The sequence below is a fragment of the Epinephelus lanceolatus genome, chromosome 11 (genome assembly GCF_041903045.1).
Source record: "Epinephelus lanceolatus isolate andai-2023 chromosome 11, ASM4190304v1, whole genome shotgun sequence".
NCBI lineage: Eukaryota > Metazoa > Chordata > Actinopteri > Perciformes > Serranidae > Epinephelus > Epinephelus lanceolatus.
In genome coordinates, this window is record NC_135744.1 from 43624300 (window position 1) to 43644850 (window position 20551).

The 20551-nt window shown below is 37.9% G+C and overlaps 1 protein-coding gene across 1 annotated transcript; it reads right to left on the reverse strand.

Annotated features, from left to right (window-relative positions):
- Positions 1–11444: 11444 nt before the first annotated feature.
- Positions 11445–20551, reverse strand: taf9 (TAF9 RNA polymerase II, TATA box binding protein (TBP)-associated factor). Its single transcript, XM_033639188.2, has 7 exons — positions 20400–20551; positions 18087–18168; positions 15781–15917; positions 15310–15444; positions 15136–15217; positions 13776–13889; positions 11445–11881 (listed from the first exon to the last, which is right to left on the reverse strand). The coding sequence occupies exons 1-7, from the start codon at positions 20433–20435 to the stop codon at positions 11721–11723; spliced, it is 747 nt and encodes a 248-aa protein (XP_033495079.1). The 5' UTR covers positions 20436–20551; the 3' UTR covers positions 11445–11720.

The window sequence follows — 20551 nt, forward strand, 5'->3', positions numbered from 1 at the left end:
AATTCCTAAAATATTTCAACACTTTTCTTGTACTGTTAACGCTATTTTCAATATTACATATTATTGTAACGCAACGGTCTTAAAATTATGACTTAGGTCTCAACATTCTAATTCTTTTTATTTTTGTCGAAATTATAACCTTATACTCAAACACTCAACGTCAGATCTCTCAGCTCTGATTCTGCGTCATGACATCACAACCAGCGTTCTCCTTTGGGGTCGACGCCATGTGACAAAGTATCTTAAAAACTAACACATTTTCCAATATTTCCTGTGAAATTATCAAATTTGTCTTGAAAAAAATGTGAAATAATTCAACTTTTTTCTCAAAATTTTACTCAATATTTTTCCTGTAAAAATTAGAAAAATAAATTCTGACTTTTTCTTGTACAATTACAACTTTTTTCCTAAACATTACGACTAATGCCTTGAGAGTCATAATACCGTGTGAGAAAACCGCCTGCCTTCTCCTTTAAGGTTGATGCCATATGACGAAGTATCGCGTGAACGTTAAGAACAATTGGCCAAATCGTAAAAGTGCCATGAAAACAGAGGAGAGATGTGATTAAAACAAATGACACCAGTGTTTCCCTTCAGATCCTCCTCATGAACTTCCTCCTCCTCTTTTCCTTTCCATCATCCATGTTTTCATTTTTATTTTCATTGTTCAAACTCAGACATGATGTGAAGGACTTCTGCAGCTCTACCAGATCTTTTCTCTGTGTTTCCTCTTAAAAACAGATGAAAGCAGTTCAGAGGTCAAATCTTAACGAGTAATTTCCCCCAAAAAACTGCACAGATCAACATTTCAGACGACACAAGAGCACTGCACTTTTATTGGATGAAATCAACCCACAGAACTGCAGACATTATATTTTTGCGAATTTCAGGAGGAAAGAAGAATGTTGAATCTTGTTGACGCTTGGCCCTTTTTTTTTTTTTTTTTTTTTTTTTTTTGAAATTGTTCGATGTGTCTTTTCCAGGCTTCACACAAACCAACAAACTTTTTTGTTGTTTTTTCGTTTAAAAGCTGCCAAAAAAATTCCCTCCGTTCCTCCTTTTCTCAGTCAGTCATTGAAGCTGCGACCCAGAAGGGAAGAAGAAGAAGAAGAAAACAGACACGGAGCATGTTTTTAATTTTTTTTATTTATTTTGTTTTTTTTCCAAGCAGTGCTGTGAATCGTACGAGCTGTGATTCTGTCCTTATTTTGTCGTGCATATGTGGGGTAACTTTGCTAAGTGTGAAAATATTTTGACAAGTGCCACGCCCCGGCCTGTGCGATGCTTAACCATAATGTCTATAAAACAGGAAGTGATTTCTGCTGGTGAGACGAACACCAGAAAAGATAGAATTATGATTATTATGCTTCTGATTATTATTACTATTATTATTATTATTATTATTATTATTATTATTATTATGGTGACTATTATTACTTCAACTGTGTCATCATTGCGACCATGATTATTCTCATAATCATTTAAGAGTCTGTTTGTTTTGCCATGTATTTTTTATTTTGAGATTTTTATTTTAGTTTTCTTTTTATTATTAAAGGTAAAATGAACTAACAGATCCTGCTGTGGTGTCGTGCTTGTGCAACAAAGTGCTGAATGTTTAAGTTTATCTTAAATGTTAATTAAACTTGGCACCAGTTTGTGATTTGAAGGTGAATATTATGGAATTTTTATTAAAAAAAAATGTCATGACATACTATAATAATAATAAATTTTATTAGTATTATTAGTTAGTATTATATAGTTTTATTAGCCTTTCTGAGCACCCAAGGACACCTTACAATAAAAACATACAAAAATACCAATAATACAACATTAAAAATAGATAAAATACATGACAGAAAATTAAACCGGATAGGCAAGTATGAACAGATGGGTTTTAAGCTGTGGTTTAAATTGTCCAATGGAGTCAATCTGACGGATATGGGGGGGCAGAGAGTTCCAGAGTCTGGGTGCAGAGCAGCTGAAGGCTCTGCCACCCATAGTGGTCAGTTTGAAATTAGGGACAGACAGAAGAGCAGCTGAGGAGGAGCATAGAGCACGGGTGGGGGTGTAAGGGTGGAGAAGGTCTGACAGTTATTGGGTGGGCAGGTTATGGAGAGCTTTGAATGTGAGGAGAAGGACTTTATATTGGATTCGCTGATGGACAGGTAGCCAGTGGAGCTGAATGAGGATGGGGGTGATGTGGTCGGTGGATTTGGTACGGGTGATGATTCTAGCAGCAGAGTTCTGGATGATTTGGAGACGATGGAAAAGTTTGTTGGGGAGACCAGTGAGGATTGAGTTGCAGTAATCGATACATAAAGTGACAAGGGCATGGACCAGGACCTGGGTGTTGTGTTGGGTGAGAGATGGACGGAGTCTGGAGATGTTACGTAAGTGCATGAAGGCAGCACGGGTAATGTTACTGATGTGGGGGGAAAAAGAAAGAACACTGTCCAATATGACACCGAGGCTTTTGACTTGGGAGGAGATGTGGACCGGGTGACCATCAATGGAAATATTGAAGGGATGAGTGTTGAAGAGTGTGGACCTTGTGCCAACGAGAAGGACTTCGCTTTTATTTCCATTTAGCTTGAGAAAGTTGTTTGTCATCCAGATGTTGATGGCCTGGAGACAGTCAGTGAGGGGGGGGGGGGTGCTTGGTTTAGTGGAGATGTAAAGTTGTGTGTCATCGGCATAACAGTGAAAATGAATTCCAAAGTGACGGAGGATGTCACCAAGGGGGAGGATGTATATGATGATGCTGTGGTGTTGTATGAGGACGTCTGGGGTGGCAGAGAAGTATGTTAGAGTGGTGCAGGACATGTATGAGAGCTGTAGGACAGTGGTGAGGTGTGCATCAAGGATCAGCTCTGAGCCCCTTCTTGTTTGCTATGGTGATGGATGGATGGTTGACAGATGAGGTCAGACAGGAACCTCCATGGACTATGATGTTTGCAGATGACACTGTGACCTGTAGTGAGAGCAGGGAGCAGGTGGAGGAAAATCTAGAGAGGTGGAGGTGTGTCCTGGAAAGGAGAGGAGTGATGGTTAGTCGTAGCAAGACAGAATACATGTGTGTGAATGAGAAGGACCAAAGCGGAACGGTGAGGTTACAGGAAGCAGAAATAAAGAAGGTGGAGGATGTTAAGTACTGAGGGTCAACCGTCCAGAGGAACAGAGAGTGTGGAGAAGAGGTGAAGAAACGTGTGCAAGCAGGTTGGAACGGGTGGAGAGAAGTGTCAGGTGTGACGTGTGATAGACGAGTAGCAGCAAGATTAAAAGAAGAGGTGAACAAGACGGTGGTGAGAGCAGCCATGTTGTTTGGTTTAGAGACAGTGGCACTGAGGAGAAGACAGGAGGCAGAGATGAAGATGTTGAGGTTCTCTTTTGGAGTGACAAGGATGGAGAGGATCAGGAATGAGGACATCAGAGGGACAGCTCATGTTAGATGGTTTGGACATGTTCAGAGGAGGGACAATGAATATATCGGCAGAAGGATGCTGAGGTTGGAACTGCCAGGCGAGAGGCCGAGAGGAAGACCAGAGAGGGGGTTTATAGATGTAGTGAGAGAGGACATGAAGTCAGCTGGTGTGAGAGAAGAGGATGCAGAGGATAGGGTTAGATGGAAGCAGATGATTGGCTGTGGCCACCCCTGAAGGGAACAGCCCAAAGAAGAAGAGGAAGATGAAGACCATACGACATTTTCGCTGATTTTTGAGCAACATACTACACTTTGAGATTTTCGATGATTGTTCAACGACATAACGAAATAATAAATTGTGACATTTTTGATGTTTTGACAACATGACTTTTTGCATGATTTCACAACCGCATACTATGTTATGATATGAACGACTGATTGTACTATGACATTTTTTGATGATTATTTAACAACATACATTTTAAATGTTTTTGTAATGATATATGACAGTGTCACATTCTTGAGGTTTTTTTGAATGGCATGACTATTATACTATTACTACTATTTTTTTCACGATTTCACAGTCACATAATATATTATGACGTTTCATGATTTTCTAACAAAAACTTTTCTTTGACATCATTAATGATTTTTGAACGTCAGAGTCTAGTATGTCAAAAACCACGTAAAGACGTCATTTCTGGAACATTCTACTACTGGTGATTCTATACTATACTATACTATGACGTTTTTACATGGTTTTTGACAACATACTATATCAGGCTCCTCTCCTGTGGAATCATCTTCCTGTTACGGTCCGGGAGGCAGACACCGTCTCCACATTTAAGACTAGACTTAAGACTTTCCTCTTTGATAAAGCTTATAGTTAGGGCTGGCTCAGGCTTGCCCTGTACCAGCCCCTAGTTAGGCTGACTTAGGCCTAGTCTGCCGGAGGACCCCCCTATAATACACCGGGCACCTTCTCTCCTTCTCTCTCTCTCTCTCTCTCGTATTCTATTACTGCATCTTGCTAACTCGGCCATTCTGGATGTCACTAACTCGGCTTCTTCTCCGGAGCCTTTGTGCTCCACTGTCTCTCAGATTAACTCATATCACAGCGGTGCCTGGACAGTGTGACGTGTGTGGTTGTGCTGCTGCCGTGGTCCTGCCAGATGCCTCCTGCTGCTGCTGCCATCATTAGTCATTAGTCATACTTCTACTGTTATTATACACATATGACTATTGTCACACATGTATACTGCCAGATATTAATACATACTTTCAACATATTGTACCACAGTAGCCAGAACTATAACTATAATATTATTACTTTCAATAATGTTGTTGTAAGCTACTGTCATTACCTGCATCTCTCTCTCTCTCTCTCTCTCTGTCTCATTGTGTCATACGGATTACTGTTAATTTATTATGCTGATCTGTTCTGTACGACATCTACTGCACGTCTGTCCGTCCTGGAAGAGGGATCCCTCCTCAGTTGCTCTTCCTGAGGTTTCTACCGTTTTTTCCCCGTTAAAGGGTTTTTTTTGGGGAGTTTTTCCTGATCAGCTGTGAGGGTCATAAGGACAGAGGGATGTCGTATGCTGTAAAGCCCTGTGAGGCAAACTGTGATTTGTGATATTGGGCTTTATAAATAAAAGTGATTGAATTGAATACTATACTATGATGTTTTTTTCATGATTTTTAACGACATACAATAATATGACGATTTTACGTGGTTGTTGACGACATACTACACTACAACGTTTTTACATGGTTTTTGACAACATACTATACTATGACGTTTTTACGTGGTTTTTGATGACATACTATACTATGACGTTTTTACATGGTTTTTGACAACATACTATACTATGACGTTTTTACGTGGTTTTTGATGACATACTATACTACGACATTTTTACATGGTTTTTGACGACATACTATGACGTTTTTACGTGGTTTTTGATGACATACTATACTATGACGTTTTTACGTGGTTTTTATGACATACTATACTATGACGTTTTTCCATGATTTTTGACGACATACTATACTATGACGTTTTTACGTGGTTTTTGATGACATACTATACTACGACGTTTTTACGTGGTTTTTGACGACATACTATACTATGACGTTTTTACGTGGTTTTTATGACATAGTATACTATGACGTTTTTCCATGATTTTTGACGACATACTATACTATGACGTTTTTACGTGGTTTTTGATGACATACTATACTACGACATTTTTACGTGTTTTTTGATGACATACTATACTACGACATTTTTACGTGGTTTTTGACAACATACTATACTATGACGTTTTTACGTGGTTTTTATGACATAGTATACTATGACGTTTTTCCATGATTTTTGACGACATACTATACTATGACATTTTTACGTGGTTTTTGACAACATACTATACTATGACGTTTTTACGTGGTTTTTATGACATAGTATACTATGACGTTTTTCCATGATTTTTGACGACATACTATACTATGACGTTTTTACGTGGTTTTTGATGACATACTATACTACGACATTTTTACGTGTTTTTTGATGACATACTATACTACGACATTTTTACGTGGTTTTTTACAACATACTATAGTATGACGTTTTTACATGGTTTTTATGACATACTATACTACATTTTTCCATGATTTTTGACGACATACTATACTATGATGTTTTTACATGGTTTTTATGACATACTATACTACGACGTTTTTCCATGATTTTTGACGACATACTATACTACGACGTTTTTACGTGGTTTTTGACGACATACTATACTGACTTTTTTCATGATTTTTGACGACATGCTATACTATGACGTTTTTCCATGATTTTTGACGACATACTATACTACGACGTTTTTACGTGGTTTTTGACGACATACTATACTGACTTTTTTCATGGTTTTTGACGACATACTATACTATGACGTTTTTACATGGTTTTTATGACATACTATACTACGACGTTTTTCCATGATTTTTGACGATATACTATACTACGATGTTTTTACGTGGTTTTTGACGACATACTATACTGACTTTTTTCATGATTTTTGACGACATGCTATACTATGACCTTTTCCATGATTTTTGATGACATACTATACTACGTTTTTACGTGGTTTTTGACGACATACTATACTACGACGTTTTTACGTGGTTTTTGATGATATACTATACTACGAAGTTTTTACGTGGTTTTTGACGACATACTATACTGACTTTTTCATGACTTTTGACGACATGCTATACTATGACTTTTTTTCATTATTTTTGACGACATACGATACTATAACTTTTTTCATGATTTTTGACGACATACTATACTATGACTTTTTTCATTATTTTTGACGACATACTATACTGACTTTTTTCATGATTTTTGATGACATGCTATACTGTGACTTTTTTTCATGATTTTTTTACGACATATGATACTGTGACTTTTTTTCATTATTTTTGACAACATGCTATACTATGACTTTTTTTCATGATTCTTGACGACATACGATACTATAACTTTTTTCATGATTTTTGATGACATGCTATACTATGACTTTTTTCATGATTTTTGATGACATGCTATACTATGACTTTTTTCATGATTTTGGACGACATGCTATACTATGACTTTTTTCATGATTTTTGACGACATGCTATACTATAACTTTTTTTCATGATTTTTGATGACATGCTATACTATGACTTTTTTCATGATTTTGGACCACATGCTATACTATGACTTTTTTCATGATTTTTGACGACATGCTATACTATAACTTTTTTTCATGATTTTTGATGACATGCTATACTATGACTTTTTTCATGATTTTTGACGACATGCTATACTATGACTTTTTTTCATGATTTTTGATGACATACGATACTATGACCTTTTTTTTCATGATTTTTGACAACATACGATACTATGACTTTTTTTTCATGATTTTTGATGACATACGATACTATAACTTTTTTCATGGTTTTTGACAACATGCTATACTATGACGTTTTTTGATCATAGTCATAGTATAGCATGTCGTCAAAAATCATGGAAAAACGTTATATTATAGTATGTCTTCAAATACCACATAAAAATGCCATAGTATATAGTGTGTCGTCAAAAATCACGTAAAAATTTTTGACAACATACCATGGTTTTTGACGACATGCTATACTATGATGTTTTTCCATGATTTTTGACGACATGCTATACTATGACCTTTTTACGTGAGTTTTTGATGACATACTATGATGTTTTAACATTGTTTCAATCAATTTTATTTATAAAGCCCAATATCACAAATCACAATTTGTCTCACAGGGCTTTACAGCATACGACATCCCTCTGTCCTTATGACCCTCACAGCTGATCAGGAAAAACTCCCCAAAAAACCCTTTAACGGGGAAAAAAAACGGTAGAAACCTCAGGAAGAGCAACTGAGGAGGGATCCCTCTTCCAGGATGGACAGACGAGCAACAGACGTCGTACAGAACAGATCAACATGATAAATTAACAGTAATCCGTATGACACAATGAGACAGAGAGAGACAGAGAGAGAGAGAGATGCAGGATAGACGGTAATGACAGTAGCTTACAACAACATTAATGAAATTAATATTATAATTAATAATAATATATTAATATCTGACAGTATACATGTGTGACAATAATCATATGTGTATAATAACAGTAGAAGTATGACTAATGACTAATGATGGCAGCAGCAGCAGGAGGCATCTGGCAGGACCACGGCAGCAGCACAACCACACACGTCACGCTGTCCAGGCACCGCTGTGATATGAGTTAATCTGAGAGACAGTGGAGCACAAAGGCTCCGGAGAAGAAGCCGAGTTAGTGACATCCAGAATGGCCGAGTTAGCAAGATGCAGTAATAGAATACGAGAGAGAGAGAGAGAAGGAGAGAAGGTGCCCGGTGTATTATAGGGGGTCCTCCGGCAGACTAGGCCTAAGTCAGCCTAACTAGGGGCTGGTACAGGGCAAGCCTGAGCCAGCCCTAACTATAAGCTTTATCAAAGAGGAAAGTCTTAAGTCTAGTCTTAAATGTGGAGACGGTGTCTGCCTCCCGGACCGTAACAGGAAGATGATTCCACAGGAGAGGAGCCTGATAGCTGAAGGCTCTGGCTCCTGATCTACTTTTGGAGACTTTAGGGACCACGAGTAACCCTGCGTTCTCAGAGCGCAGTGTTCTGGTGGGATAATATGGCACTATGAGCTCTCTAAGATATGACGGAGCTTGACCATTTAGAGCTTTATAAGTTAACAGTAGGATTTTAAATTCAATTCTGGATTTTACAGGGAGCCAGTGCAGAGAAGCTAAAACAGGAGAAATATGATCTTGTTTCTTAGTTCCTGTTAGTACACGTGCTGCTGCATTCTGAATTAGCTGGAGAGTTTTTAAGGACTTACTAGAGCTACCTGATAATAGAGAGTTACAGTAATCCAGCCTAGAGGTAACAAAAGCGTGGACCAATTTTTCTGCATCTTTTCGGGTCAGGATAGGCCTAATTTTCACAATATTACGCAGATGAAAAACTGCAGTCCGTGAGGTTTGTTTTAAATGAGAATTAAAAGACAAATCTTGATCAAATGTTACTCCAAGGTTTCTTACGGTAGTGCTAGAGGCCAGAGCAATGCCATCTAGAGAAACTATGTCATCAGATAAAGAGTCTCTGAGTTGTTTGGGGCCAAGAACAATAACTTCAGTTTTGTCTGAATTTAACATCAGGAAATTGGTGCTCATCCAAGTTTTTATGTCTTTAAGGCAGTTATGGAGTTTAGTTAATTGATTACTTTCTTCTGGCTTCATAGATAAATACAACTGTGTATCATCCGCATAACAATGGAAATTTACAGAGTGATTTCTAATGATGTTACCTAAAGGAAGCATATATAGAGTAAATAGGATTGGTCCGAGCACAGAACCTTGCAGAACATATTATAATATGATGTTTTTACGTGGTTTTTGACGACATGTTTTGATCATTTTTGAAGTCATACTACACTATGACATTGTTCCATGATTTTTGAAGAGATGCAATACCATGACTTTTTTGCGTAGTGTTTGACGACATACTATACTCTGACTTTTTTTCATGATTTTTGACGTCATACCATACTATGACATTTTTACGTGGTTTCTAATGACATACTATACTATGGGTTTTTTTCGCGATTTTTAACGACATATCATATTATGAACTTTGTCTATGATTTTTAATGACACGCTATGACATTTTCACGTGGTTTTTGACGACATGCTACACTATGACGTTTTTTCATTATTATGACGACATACTAGACTATGACATATTTGCGTGGTTTTTGACGACATGCTATACTATGACATTTTCACGTGGTTTCTGACAACATAATATACAATGACTTTTTTTCGTGATTTTTGACGAAATATTATACTATGGCATTTTTACGTGGATTTTGACAACATACTATCCGCTGTGAGGGTCCTAAGGACAGAGGGATGTCGTATGCTGTAAAGCCCTGTGAGACAAACTGTGATTTGTGATATTGGGATTTATAAATAAAACTGATTGATTGATACTATATGACTTTTTTCCACGATTTTTGATGATATACTATAATATGATGTTTTTACGTGATTTTTGATGACATACTATATACTATGGCGTTTTTACATGATTTTTGAAGATATACTATAATATGATGTTTTTACGTGGTATTTGAAGACATACTATACTATGACGTTTTTTCATGATTTTTGAAGATATACTATAATATGATGTTTTTACGTGGTTTTTGACGACATACTATACGATGTTTTTTCCATGATTTTTGAAGACATACTATACCATGACGTTTTACACCATTTTCTGACGACATGCTATATTATGACGTTTTTGACTATTTTGTGACAACATACTATACCATGACCTTTTTACGTGGTTTTTGACGACATACCATACTATGACATTTTTACGTGGTATCTCACGACATACTATACTATGACTTTTTCCATGACTTTTGATGACGTACTATAATATAATGTTTTTACGTGGTTTGTGACGACATACTATACGATAACGTTTTTTCATCATTTTTGACATCATACTATACTATGATACTTTTACGTGGTTTCTAACGACATACTATACTATGGGGTTTTTTTCGTGGTTTTTGACGACATACTATGACTTTTTCCATGATTTTTTACGACATATTATACCATGATGTTTTTACCTGATTTTTGACGACATACTATGACTTTTTTTCATGATTTCTGACAATATACTATAAGATGACTTTTTCCCAAGAGTTTTACTAACATAGTATACTATGACGTTTTCATGTCGTTTTTGACAACATACTATACTATGACTTTTTTCAGTTTTTGACAACTTTCTATGCTATAACTTTTTTTTTCATGATTTTTGACGAAATATTATACTATGACGTTTTTCCATGATTTCTGACAACACACTATACTATGACATTTTCACGTTGTTTTCGTTGATATATTATACTGACCATTTTCATAATGTTTGGCAACATACTATGAAATTTTTCATGATTTTAATCACGCCTTAATCAAATTTCAATTGCATACTTTCGTATAACTTTATCTTTGAAAATGTTCATTGAATACTTTGATTTTTTATGGCCTTAAAAAGATACTTTACTATGAGTTTTCATGACATTTTTGTTGCATACTATTTTAAGTCATTAATATTACGGTGATGACGGTTTACACAGTAAAAATGTTCAGTCTTTGCAGTGATATCTCAATGATCATTAAATGTCAGACATATTAGGAATTCATTTTTTACAGCCTAAACACACGATTCAGGATGAAGTCATAACATCATTAATGGACCTAATGGCTCATATGCCAATGAAAATTCTAACAATCATACATAATTCTAAAAACAGATTTAACGTGGACTGTTCCTGTAAAGTTTGTGTAAAACACAATAAAAAACGGACGCAGCTCAGTTTTTATTTTAACACAGTTTATTGTAAATCAAGTTTCCTCTGTTTTACTGAAGCTTCTGTTTGAATCCACAGTCTGATCTGAGATCTGCCTTCAGACTGGGTGTACTGGTTGACTCCCAGTCTGGAGCCACAGGTCGTCTCTGGTTAAACAAACGCTCTAAAAACACTAAACTAAGACGAGTTCTTTAAGATCTGGATCAGTGTCTGGTGAGACGATGGCAGGGGTCGACCTATTTTTTTAAGTATTATTGAAAAGAGCCTTCTTTAGCCGCGCTGTCATAAAGCGTCGTAGTCATCGTCATCTTCGTGCTTCCTCTTCAGCGACTCGCCGCCACTGGAGTTCTGTGACACCATGTTGGTGGTGATGAGGATGTTCTTGGAGCCAATCAGAGACGGGTTGATGAGGACGTTGGAGACAGCAGGCGTGGACGGCGTGGCTGTCAGGACGAGAAAAGAAGGGAGGGTTAAACTGTTTTCACTGACAGGTCAGAAATGTGACGGCGGTTTTTAAGGGTTTTTCTACTCAAAAGAAAAAAAAAACAATATTGTAACATCTTATAAAATAAGTCCACACTTTAATTCTTTCTTTAAACAACACTCAAGTGTGGCTGAAAGAAATATTGCTATACATAATCATTCCTCCTGCTCATACTGGGGACAAAAGCCTCGTCCTGAGCAGAAATATATTTTAAAGTTTATCTGACATTGATGTGATGTGAAAATTAATTACAGAAAAATAAAATCATATCAGTGCAAACAGACTTCGATGGAGTCTTAATGAAAGACGACAAAATAAAACAATAGTCACTCTCTCCATTTAGACAAATTGAAAGCAGTGATATTTTGTGACAAAAATTAAAAAATATACCCAAGCCAAAATTTTCAGCTTCTCATCTACTATGACCCCTAGACATTTATTGTAGGGAAGTATATCATTTTTTTAATGTGAACATAAACTAGACTGTATTCATGTATAAATATGTACATCTCACTCATGACCTGCTGAGCGTTTCCAGAACTTTTTGAAGTCTTCCTCAGACATTCACTCATATTTCACAAGACACTCTCAGGACTTTTATCTTCCATATTGTTGGACCTCTCATAATCAATATTGACTGAAATATAGAGGAGCATCTCTTTGGAACAACCTGCTTCCATCTCTACAATCCTCATCTACATTATTGTTATTCATAAAACAAAAGACTGTCAACACTTCACTGATTCATTTGTTTGTTTTTTTGACGCTGCAAATTGTACATCATTAACAATTTTGCATTAGTTCTTAGTCTGGAACTCTTGTCCCACTGTTGTTATTTAACAGGGGAGATATCTTCATAAACCATTTTTGGCTTCTAACCTCTCCTGCACAATTTTTTAAACTTGCAATTTCTTTTTTCCCGTCCTGTCTATACATGTTTGTGCAAATAAACTAAACCTAAACCTATTCCTTCAATATTCAGCATGAACAGGATGAATGAATGCAGCCAACAAAACTGGTCTTTAAAAAATGTGACACAACACTCACATGCCGTCAGTGTTCATTCTGATACCCGACTACAAAAATGAATATTTTTTCAGTTCTTGTTCACTTCTTATTACTGTTGGATTTGAGGGTGAAATGTATTTATTATTTTATTGGTTTAAGTTTTTACTTTTAACTACAGCAGCAGTGTGATGGTGCTGAAACAGTGATGGAGTGCCACAGGGGTCTGTTCCTGGTCCACTGATATTCACATTATACAGAAATCCTCCAGTGTCTACGACTATTAAACTGTTAACACTTTAAATGGTATTGTTATTATCAGGCTGTTGTGATAACTGAATATTACAACACTGCACTAATGACAAGGCAAACACAGGTGACGGTGAGCAACCACCACAACCGCCGTGTCTTTATCCGTTTATGAATCTTGCTTGTTCTCATGTAAAAAACGTTTAAATAATCAAAATGAATACTGAATTAAATATTCATTGTGTCTTAACTTTCACTGCTGGATGCTGTTTGAACGCAGCCACATCAAGAAAACCTGCACAATATTTATATTTTAATAAAGTTATTATATTAAAGCTTAAATGTATTCATTTTGTTTTTGAGTTAGTTTATTAGAGAGATTAACTAAATGATAAAAAAGTAATACCATTTCATTTTTTTTTTGTTTTTTCTAATTCTCATATCTGTGTAGTTTGTTTCATTTGCTGTTCCTGACTAAATAAAGTGCAGCTCTCTTGCCTGACCTCTGACGTAGATATAAACACACTGGTGTCAGTCCTGTATCAGGTCACTCTGCTTTCAGAGTTTAAATGAGTAACTGGGAGGAAACAGGTTCTTACTGGTTTTGGTGGTGGCCGTCTGAGAGGGCGGTGGGATCTGAACAGTGAACCTCTGTCCCGTCAGAGACACTGGAGTTCCAACTTTAGTGGTGACGGACTGGACAGATGGAGTTCCTGTGGAGAACACACTGGTCAGAACACACTGGTCTAGTACACACAGACTGGTCTAACTGGGAATAAATAAACAGCCACATCTGTATCGTCTAAGTGAAGAAGAAAACACAGAGCATTCACGCAGTACTCAGATCCCTTTCACTTAATCATGAGTCATTTTAATTCATTTTTCTTTCATCGATCTTCACTCACCCAAAAATATGAACACTAAAACTGAATTTTTGGTATTTTTGTGTGAATTTATTAGAAATATAATATTTCTGTTTCCCTTTTTAAAACAGATTTTTTTTTAATTTATACATTTTTTAAAAAAATATTTCCCTTCGTCCTCTATAAAAACAAAGTCATAGAGTTTTCTGCAAATTTATTAAAAATGTGATATTTTCAGTTTTTTTCTTTTTAAAAACAGATTTACTTCAGTTTTACCTTTTCAACAGATTTGTAAACTTTCTAAAATTTTGTTTTCACTGTCATTTTGGGGTACTGAATGCAGACTGATGAGGGAAAATGAATTAAATAATTTTAACGTAACAAAATGTGAAAAAAGTGAAATGATTTGATGAGCTAAATACTTTGTGACTGCAATTTATTACTCCTAACTGACACTTCATACTGGTGCCACTAGTTCTGTTTTCACTTACTGGTTTTAAAGTAAATCAGTAAATCAATTTTATCTAAAACACATTTAACTGATATTTTAAACCTTTTAATACAGACTAGTGGTTTCAAATATCAAGTTTTGGTCAGATTATGATAATGTGACCGGCTTCTCTTTCAGTTAGAGTGCCTACATGTCCCACAATCCCCTTTTTGACAAACTTCTGCTTTAGTTACATTCAGATGTTTGTTTTACATTTAATCCTGCACCACAAGCATCATATAAGCATCATTTAAACATCGTATAAAGATCTTTAACTTCCTGTGTTGGCCTGAGTCTTCTCACACTCCTCCTCTGGGTCAAATTTAAAATGTATTTAAAGAGATAAAATACTGATGAGATATTCTTTCTGTCAGCAGGAGCTTCCATTAGAACTGCTTCAGTTAGAGAGGGCCTTCATTTCCCACAATCCCCTCCTGACACACTACAGTGTTGCGTTCAAATGCAGGTTTAACACATGATCAGAGAAATAAACTGTCCGAGAACAGTTCAGCTCTGATTTCAGAGAAACTGACGGTGTTCAGTGTGCAGCACCCTCGGCAGCCTCACAGCTGCATCACAGCAACTCTGTCACATGACCACACTCACCGAGGGTCGGTGTGCTTGGCCTGCTGGTGACGGCACCGACGCTGAGGCGAGGCACCGATATCCTGCCTGCAGACGATGACACCTGGAGGGAAAAGACAAACAGAGGTTTGATGAGGAGAAAAAAAAGAGAAAAACAGAACGTCACAGAATAAAACTTCTGTAAAAACTTCCGACCTTCTTCTGGATGGACTTGAGTTTGTAGTTGGGTGCCGTCAGACAGTAGCGGTCTGGAGGAAGTCGAGGTCCTGTGTAGGGTTTGATCAGCGGGAGGGGAGTCTGGTTCTTCTGCCTCGCCACCTCCAACAGGAACTGAACACACAGCGGAGCAGGACGAAGAATTCAGAACAATTCAAATGAAAAACACTACATTTGAGAAAAAACATAACTGAATCTGTTAAAATAAATCAAACAGATTTCATCGGGCTCTGACTGTTGTTTTCTGACTCATGGCCACAGGCTGAAACATCTGACACATAAAGTCGTTCTCTGTTCTGTGGCTGAGTTTTGACCTGATCAGCTGCTCCAATAAAAACTGACCCAGAGTCTAAACGAGACGCCAGAGGACGTCATGACATCACAATATGATGTGATGACTGTAACTCTGACACTCAGAGGACAGTAAACATGAGGACAGTAGAGGCTTACATCTCGTGGCGGCGGCGAGGTGAATGACTGGTCCATGCGACACTGGATCGCCAGTTTGATGTCGTCTGCGTCCACGTTGGACTTCTTGGCATGTGTGGCGTAGATTTTGGCGTCCTCAATGATGGTGGTCACATATCCTGTGAACACAAACAGCAGCTGAGTGATGCAGACAATCATTTAAGAATTATACATTGTGTTTCTTTCATTTATCGATGGACTGACAGATTTAATAAAACTCTGAGTGTTTCCTACAGAATTCCTGCTTTGTTAAAGGCCCAGTGTGTAAAATGGGTTGAAAACCGTTGGAAACAGTGACATCAGTGGTCAAATTCTAGATTGCAGGGCTCACTCGCTCACCCCTCCCGTCGGGTAAACGACGGTGGCCTCGTAGGGACAAAAAGCCTTGCGGACGAGTTTTTCAGGAGTAGGTCTATCTAGCGACGAGGTGAATGTTTATTTAGAAATCTAAACCATGTTACGATATTGTAATGAATCCCTCACAAGCAGGAGACCAGAGGAGCGTTCGGGAAAAAGGCCTGTTTATTTGAGCACTCCAGAAACTCCGGTAACACTCCAGGGGGTAAAAGACTCCGTCCCAAACTCTGACTCTTCTGGCGTAACAGACACACTTCTAACTTTACACACATACTCGTTTACCATGCTAAGTGGGGACCCCCTCCCCTCTCTGCTCCACCAATCTCCAGCCCGCACACTGACTGACAGCGTAGCCGGTAAACACAGCTCAGCTGTTTATTTAGCCTAGCGATATCTCCGGACTATAGTAGCTGCAATGGACGACTTTGAACGCGATTTTGAAGAGTGTCTTGTAGCGGACACAGACCCAGAGCCATACCTGTTTGAGCCAGAGCACACAGATGAGGAACTCCATGTGTTTGATGCTGAGCGGGCGAGAAGAGACGCTGAATGCACAGAATGGGATTCGGTGCTTCTGCTGCCATTGTTGGGGAGATATATCATCAGGAGGAAAAGCGTCGCAGAGAGTGCATCACAAGGAGTGAAGTTGTGTCTTCTTTTCCTCGCAGATGATGGTTCAGGTTCATTCTCTCCTGTTGCGTGGTAAGTGTGGTCCATTCGCAAACTTTATAACTAAAAAAACTTTTCACTACTCTCTATCGACGAACTACTAACACTCTGCTGTTTCCTCCTCCTTCTTCCTTCCTCCCGCTGTCTTCATTGGTTTATTTATACACGCGAAAAGCGTTCTCTGGCTGGATTGTCTGCTCGGGCTGCCGTACATACATGGTGGCGCAAGATGGCAATCTCTCTAAAAAAAAGGCCCTTGCTATATATATATATATATATATATATATATATATATATATATATATATATATATATATATATATAAAAGCATAATTATAAGGCTGCGAAAACCAAACGAATTTTATTTTATAGCGATCATACACTTGTATAAACATATTAATGGGTAGAAGATTCAGATTCAGATTCAGATTGACAATAAACCATGCCAAATATTACACACTGGCCCTTTAAACATCTGCAGATTTATTTTTTAAAATCCTGTTTACATCAATATTTGATAACTTTCAGTCTCACAAACATTCAGCGGGGCTACTGACGGTCTGAAAACTCCAAAGAGACAAACTCAGCAGCCTACAAGTTTATGTCCATTACAGACTTCTGTACTGATGTTCACATGTAAGAACACTCAGTGCGTTTCCCTGCTCAGTGAAATGGAGCCACAGTCCCAGCTGCACGAGGACATTTAACTGGCCTACTGTCCTTGTCCCAGTATACAAGCACGGGAGGGGAATCCATTTATTGAGCCAAGTATGTGCGACTCCTCTACAATAGGTGGAGATATGCCCCCTTTCAGCTTGTTAGTATTGGACCTTTTTCCTGTTGACCTATTACGTCACAGACCAAACAATGGACAAACAAGTTAGCTACGGTTAGCTAGCAGCTAACTGCTACCATGGTGGACAACTTTACAGCTCTGTACATTTGGTCTGTCCAAAAAGTCACGGCTCTGGATGTAGATTTCTCCATGTTGTTACCAGCTTCTTCTTCTCTTACACATTTAATGCTATTGGACTTCCGGGTCAAAGCCCGGGGCGGAAACTGTGGAGCATGCTCAGAGCGCCTCGGCCAGTTTGGGTCTGATTGACTGTATACATGCAGGAGTCACATGATCTGGGTGTGTTAGTCCCACTGTGACACATTCACTGCAGGACCATTTCACTCACACTGACATGTTTACAGGGGTTTTAAATAAGTCCATTTCCTCTGATGTCATAGAAATGGATTGAGTGTCTCTGACTTACTGTAGGTGAACTCCAACATCTGGTTGATGACTCGAGGCTCGTACTCAGTGATCCCCATGTCCTTCAGGATCTGGATCATCACCTGAAACACACAGTTCACATCCATCAGATCACATCATCACGTCAGCAGCAGCATATTGGAAACACCAGGAATGGAGGGGAAAAATCCATACAGCACATTATCTTTTATTATAGACATTATTCATTTTTACAAATACACATTTCAATAAAACTTTTGGTGCTAGAATAATAGAATCAGTTGCTCTTTCGCTCCACTAGATGGTGCTGATGTTTTGTTCCTGGTGAGGTCAGCAGAGGTCTCAGTCTGCTGCATGTGGCAGGAAGTTCATCAAAACAAAGATGGAGGCACCAGAGACAGAAATCAGAAATGTGCCGTCAGTGTTTAAATCATACATCTGGACTTATTTTGGATTTTTTAAAACACAGAAGGAGGACTTGGATATGACACGTGATTTACAGCAGTGTCATATGAGAATAAAATACTGTTGGAATACTACGAACATGACGGCTCACCTCACACGCCACCATCCAGAGATAGTGTTAGCTGCTGAAGGTCAAGCTAACGCTAAACATGCTCCACTGAAAAATCAACCAACACTGGACGCACTTAGCTCGACACAACTACCATCAGAAAATAACACAGTCCATCACCTACTTCCTGTGCAGAGACCTGCGTCCATACAGTGCTGTTGAAACCAAGGCTTCTGTTACATGCTAAAAACACGTAAACCCAGGAATGTAACTCCGCCCCCAAGTTTTGTCTCCGACACAGCCGTACCCAAGCTCTACAGAGAAGTGAAGCATAAAGCTGAGGAACCTTTGAGTACAGCAGTCAGGGTGGCGTTAACCTGTGACGCCTGGACTTCAAGGTCAGAGGATTCATGTATGACTATAACAGGACATTATCTGACAGAGGACAGGAGACTAGATAGAATTAGACACCCTCCTTAGTATATTTGGATGCTGCTACTTTTGGACTTTTACTCATGACGTGAGTATTTTACTCCGTAGCATTACTACTTTCACTTATGTAAAAATCTGAGTCTTGCAAAGACCTTTGACATATATATGAGTGTGCCACAGATTATCGTGAGGGTGGGGAAAAATATCATGATACTTCTGTGTGGCAAAGTCATATCATTACATGGACGCAAAGTATCAATTTCTTTATTATATGCATTATTAATATTAAAATTACAAATTAAACTTTTAGTAGCCTACTACAATAATTAATCACTGCTTGTTCAGTCCACTAAAAACATTTTGCTGCAATAAAAATGATGACGTGAGATGAATGGACTGAAAGCTTTCTACATAAAACAGATGTTAACAAAGTTTTCCTTTGGGGGCATAATTTATAGTTAAATTTTTTTTCACAATACTCAGAATATCATATTTAAAATTGCAATAATATCGTCCCATGAGAATATGATATTGTGAAGCCTCTCATTAAAACAGCTATTCTAACAACATATTATATTAAACTACAGAACAATGGTTAGAAATTATACAAGATTTAGATTGTGAGAAAGAAAAATAACTCAGAGTGAAAGATTTTTTTTTTTATAAGTGAATGGGAGAAATTAATAATGTAAGACAGTGAAAATCTTCATTTGTAATCATGACTGTTTTTTCAACTTTTTCATCTTGTTTTTTCTCATTATCTTTCTGATTGAAGACATGAAGTCTTAATATAAATGATACCTGTGGCTGTACACACACACACACACACACACACACACACACACAAGCTACAACTCAATAAACATTAAAGTTTCTTTTCTCTCTGAGAGTCTGAGTTTGTGACACAGTGCAAAGACCGTCATAAATATTTATACTTTAATATAAACTCTCAATAAACTGTTATAACACACATGTTGTGGTTTGTTTTGAGCTCAGTGACCAGTTTCACCGTAACACCGGCTGATTAACGGACTCATTTACCGGAGTTTGGGTGTTAAACTCTCCGACAACACGAGCTAAACTGACCGGTAACGCTGATCGTCCTCTACCGGAGACACATCTGCAGTAACGGTGTAAAACACGAACACGGTGTTTACACCGGAACAAATCCTTTCCACCGGAGCCCAACGGCTATGCTAACATGCTAGCTGGTGGCCGTTGTTTTGAACGGTAATCCAGTGCTAACGTTAGCTAACAAGCTAGCTAACGTTTACATGTTCAGATATATGAATCTTTTGTCGATGTTCACAGAAACATAAAAACAGAAGCGTTAATTTAACCCGCAGATTAATGAGAAGTAAAGAATAAACACAGTTCATGATCAAATACCTGAGCGTCTTTGGGGATGGTTTTAGGGGCAGACATTTTGATTCTCCCCGCAGCGAAGCCGTTCAGCTTCTTCTTCTATGGTTTCACAACAGCTGAGCGCTGCAGAGCGACGCCTGCTGGTCACACCCGACATTACATCATCCATAGTACAC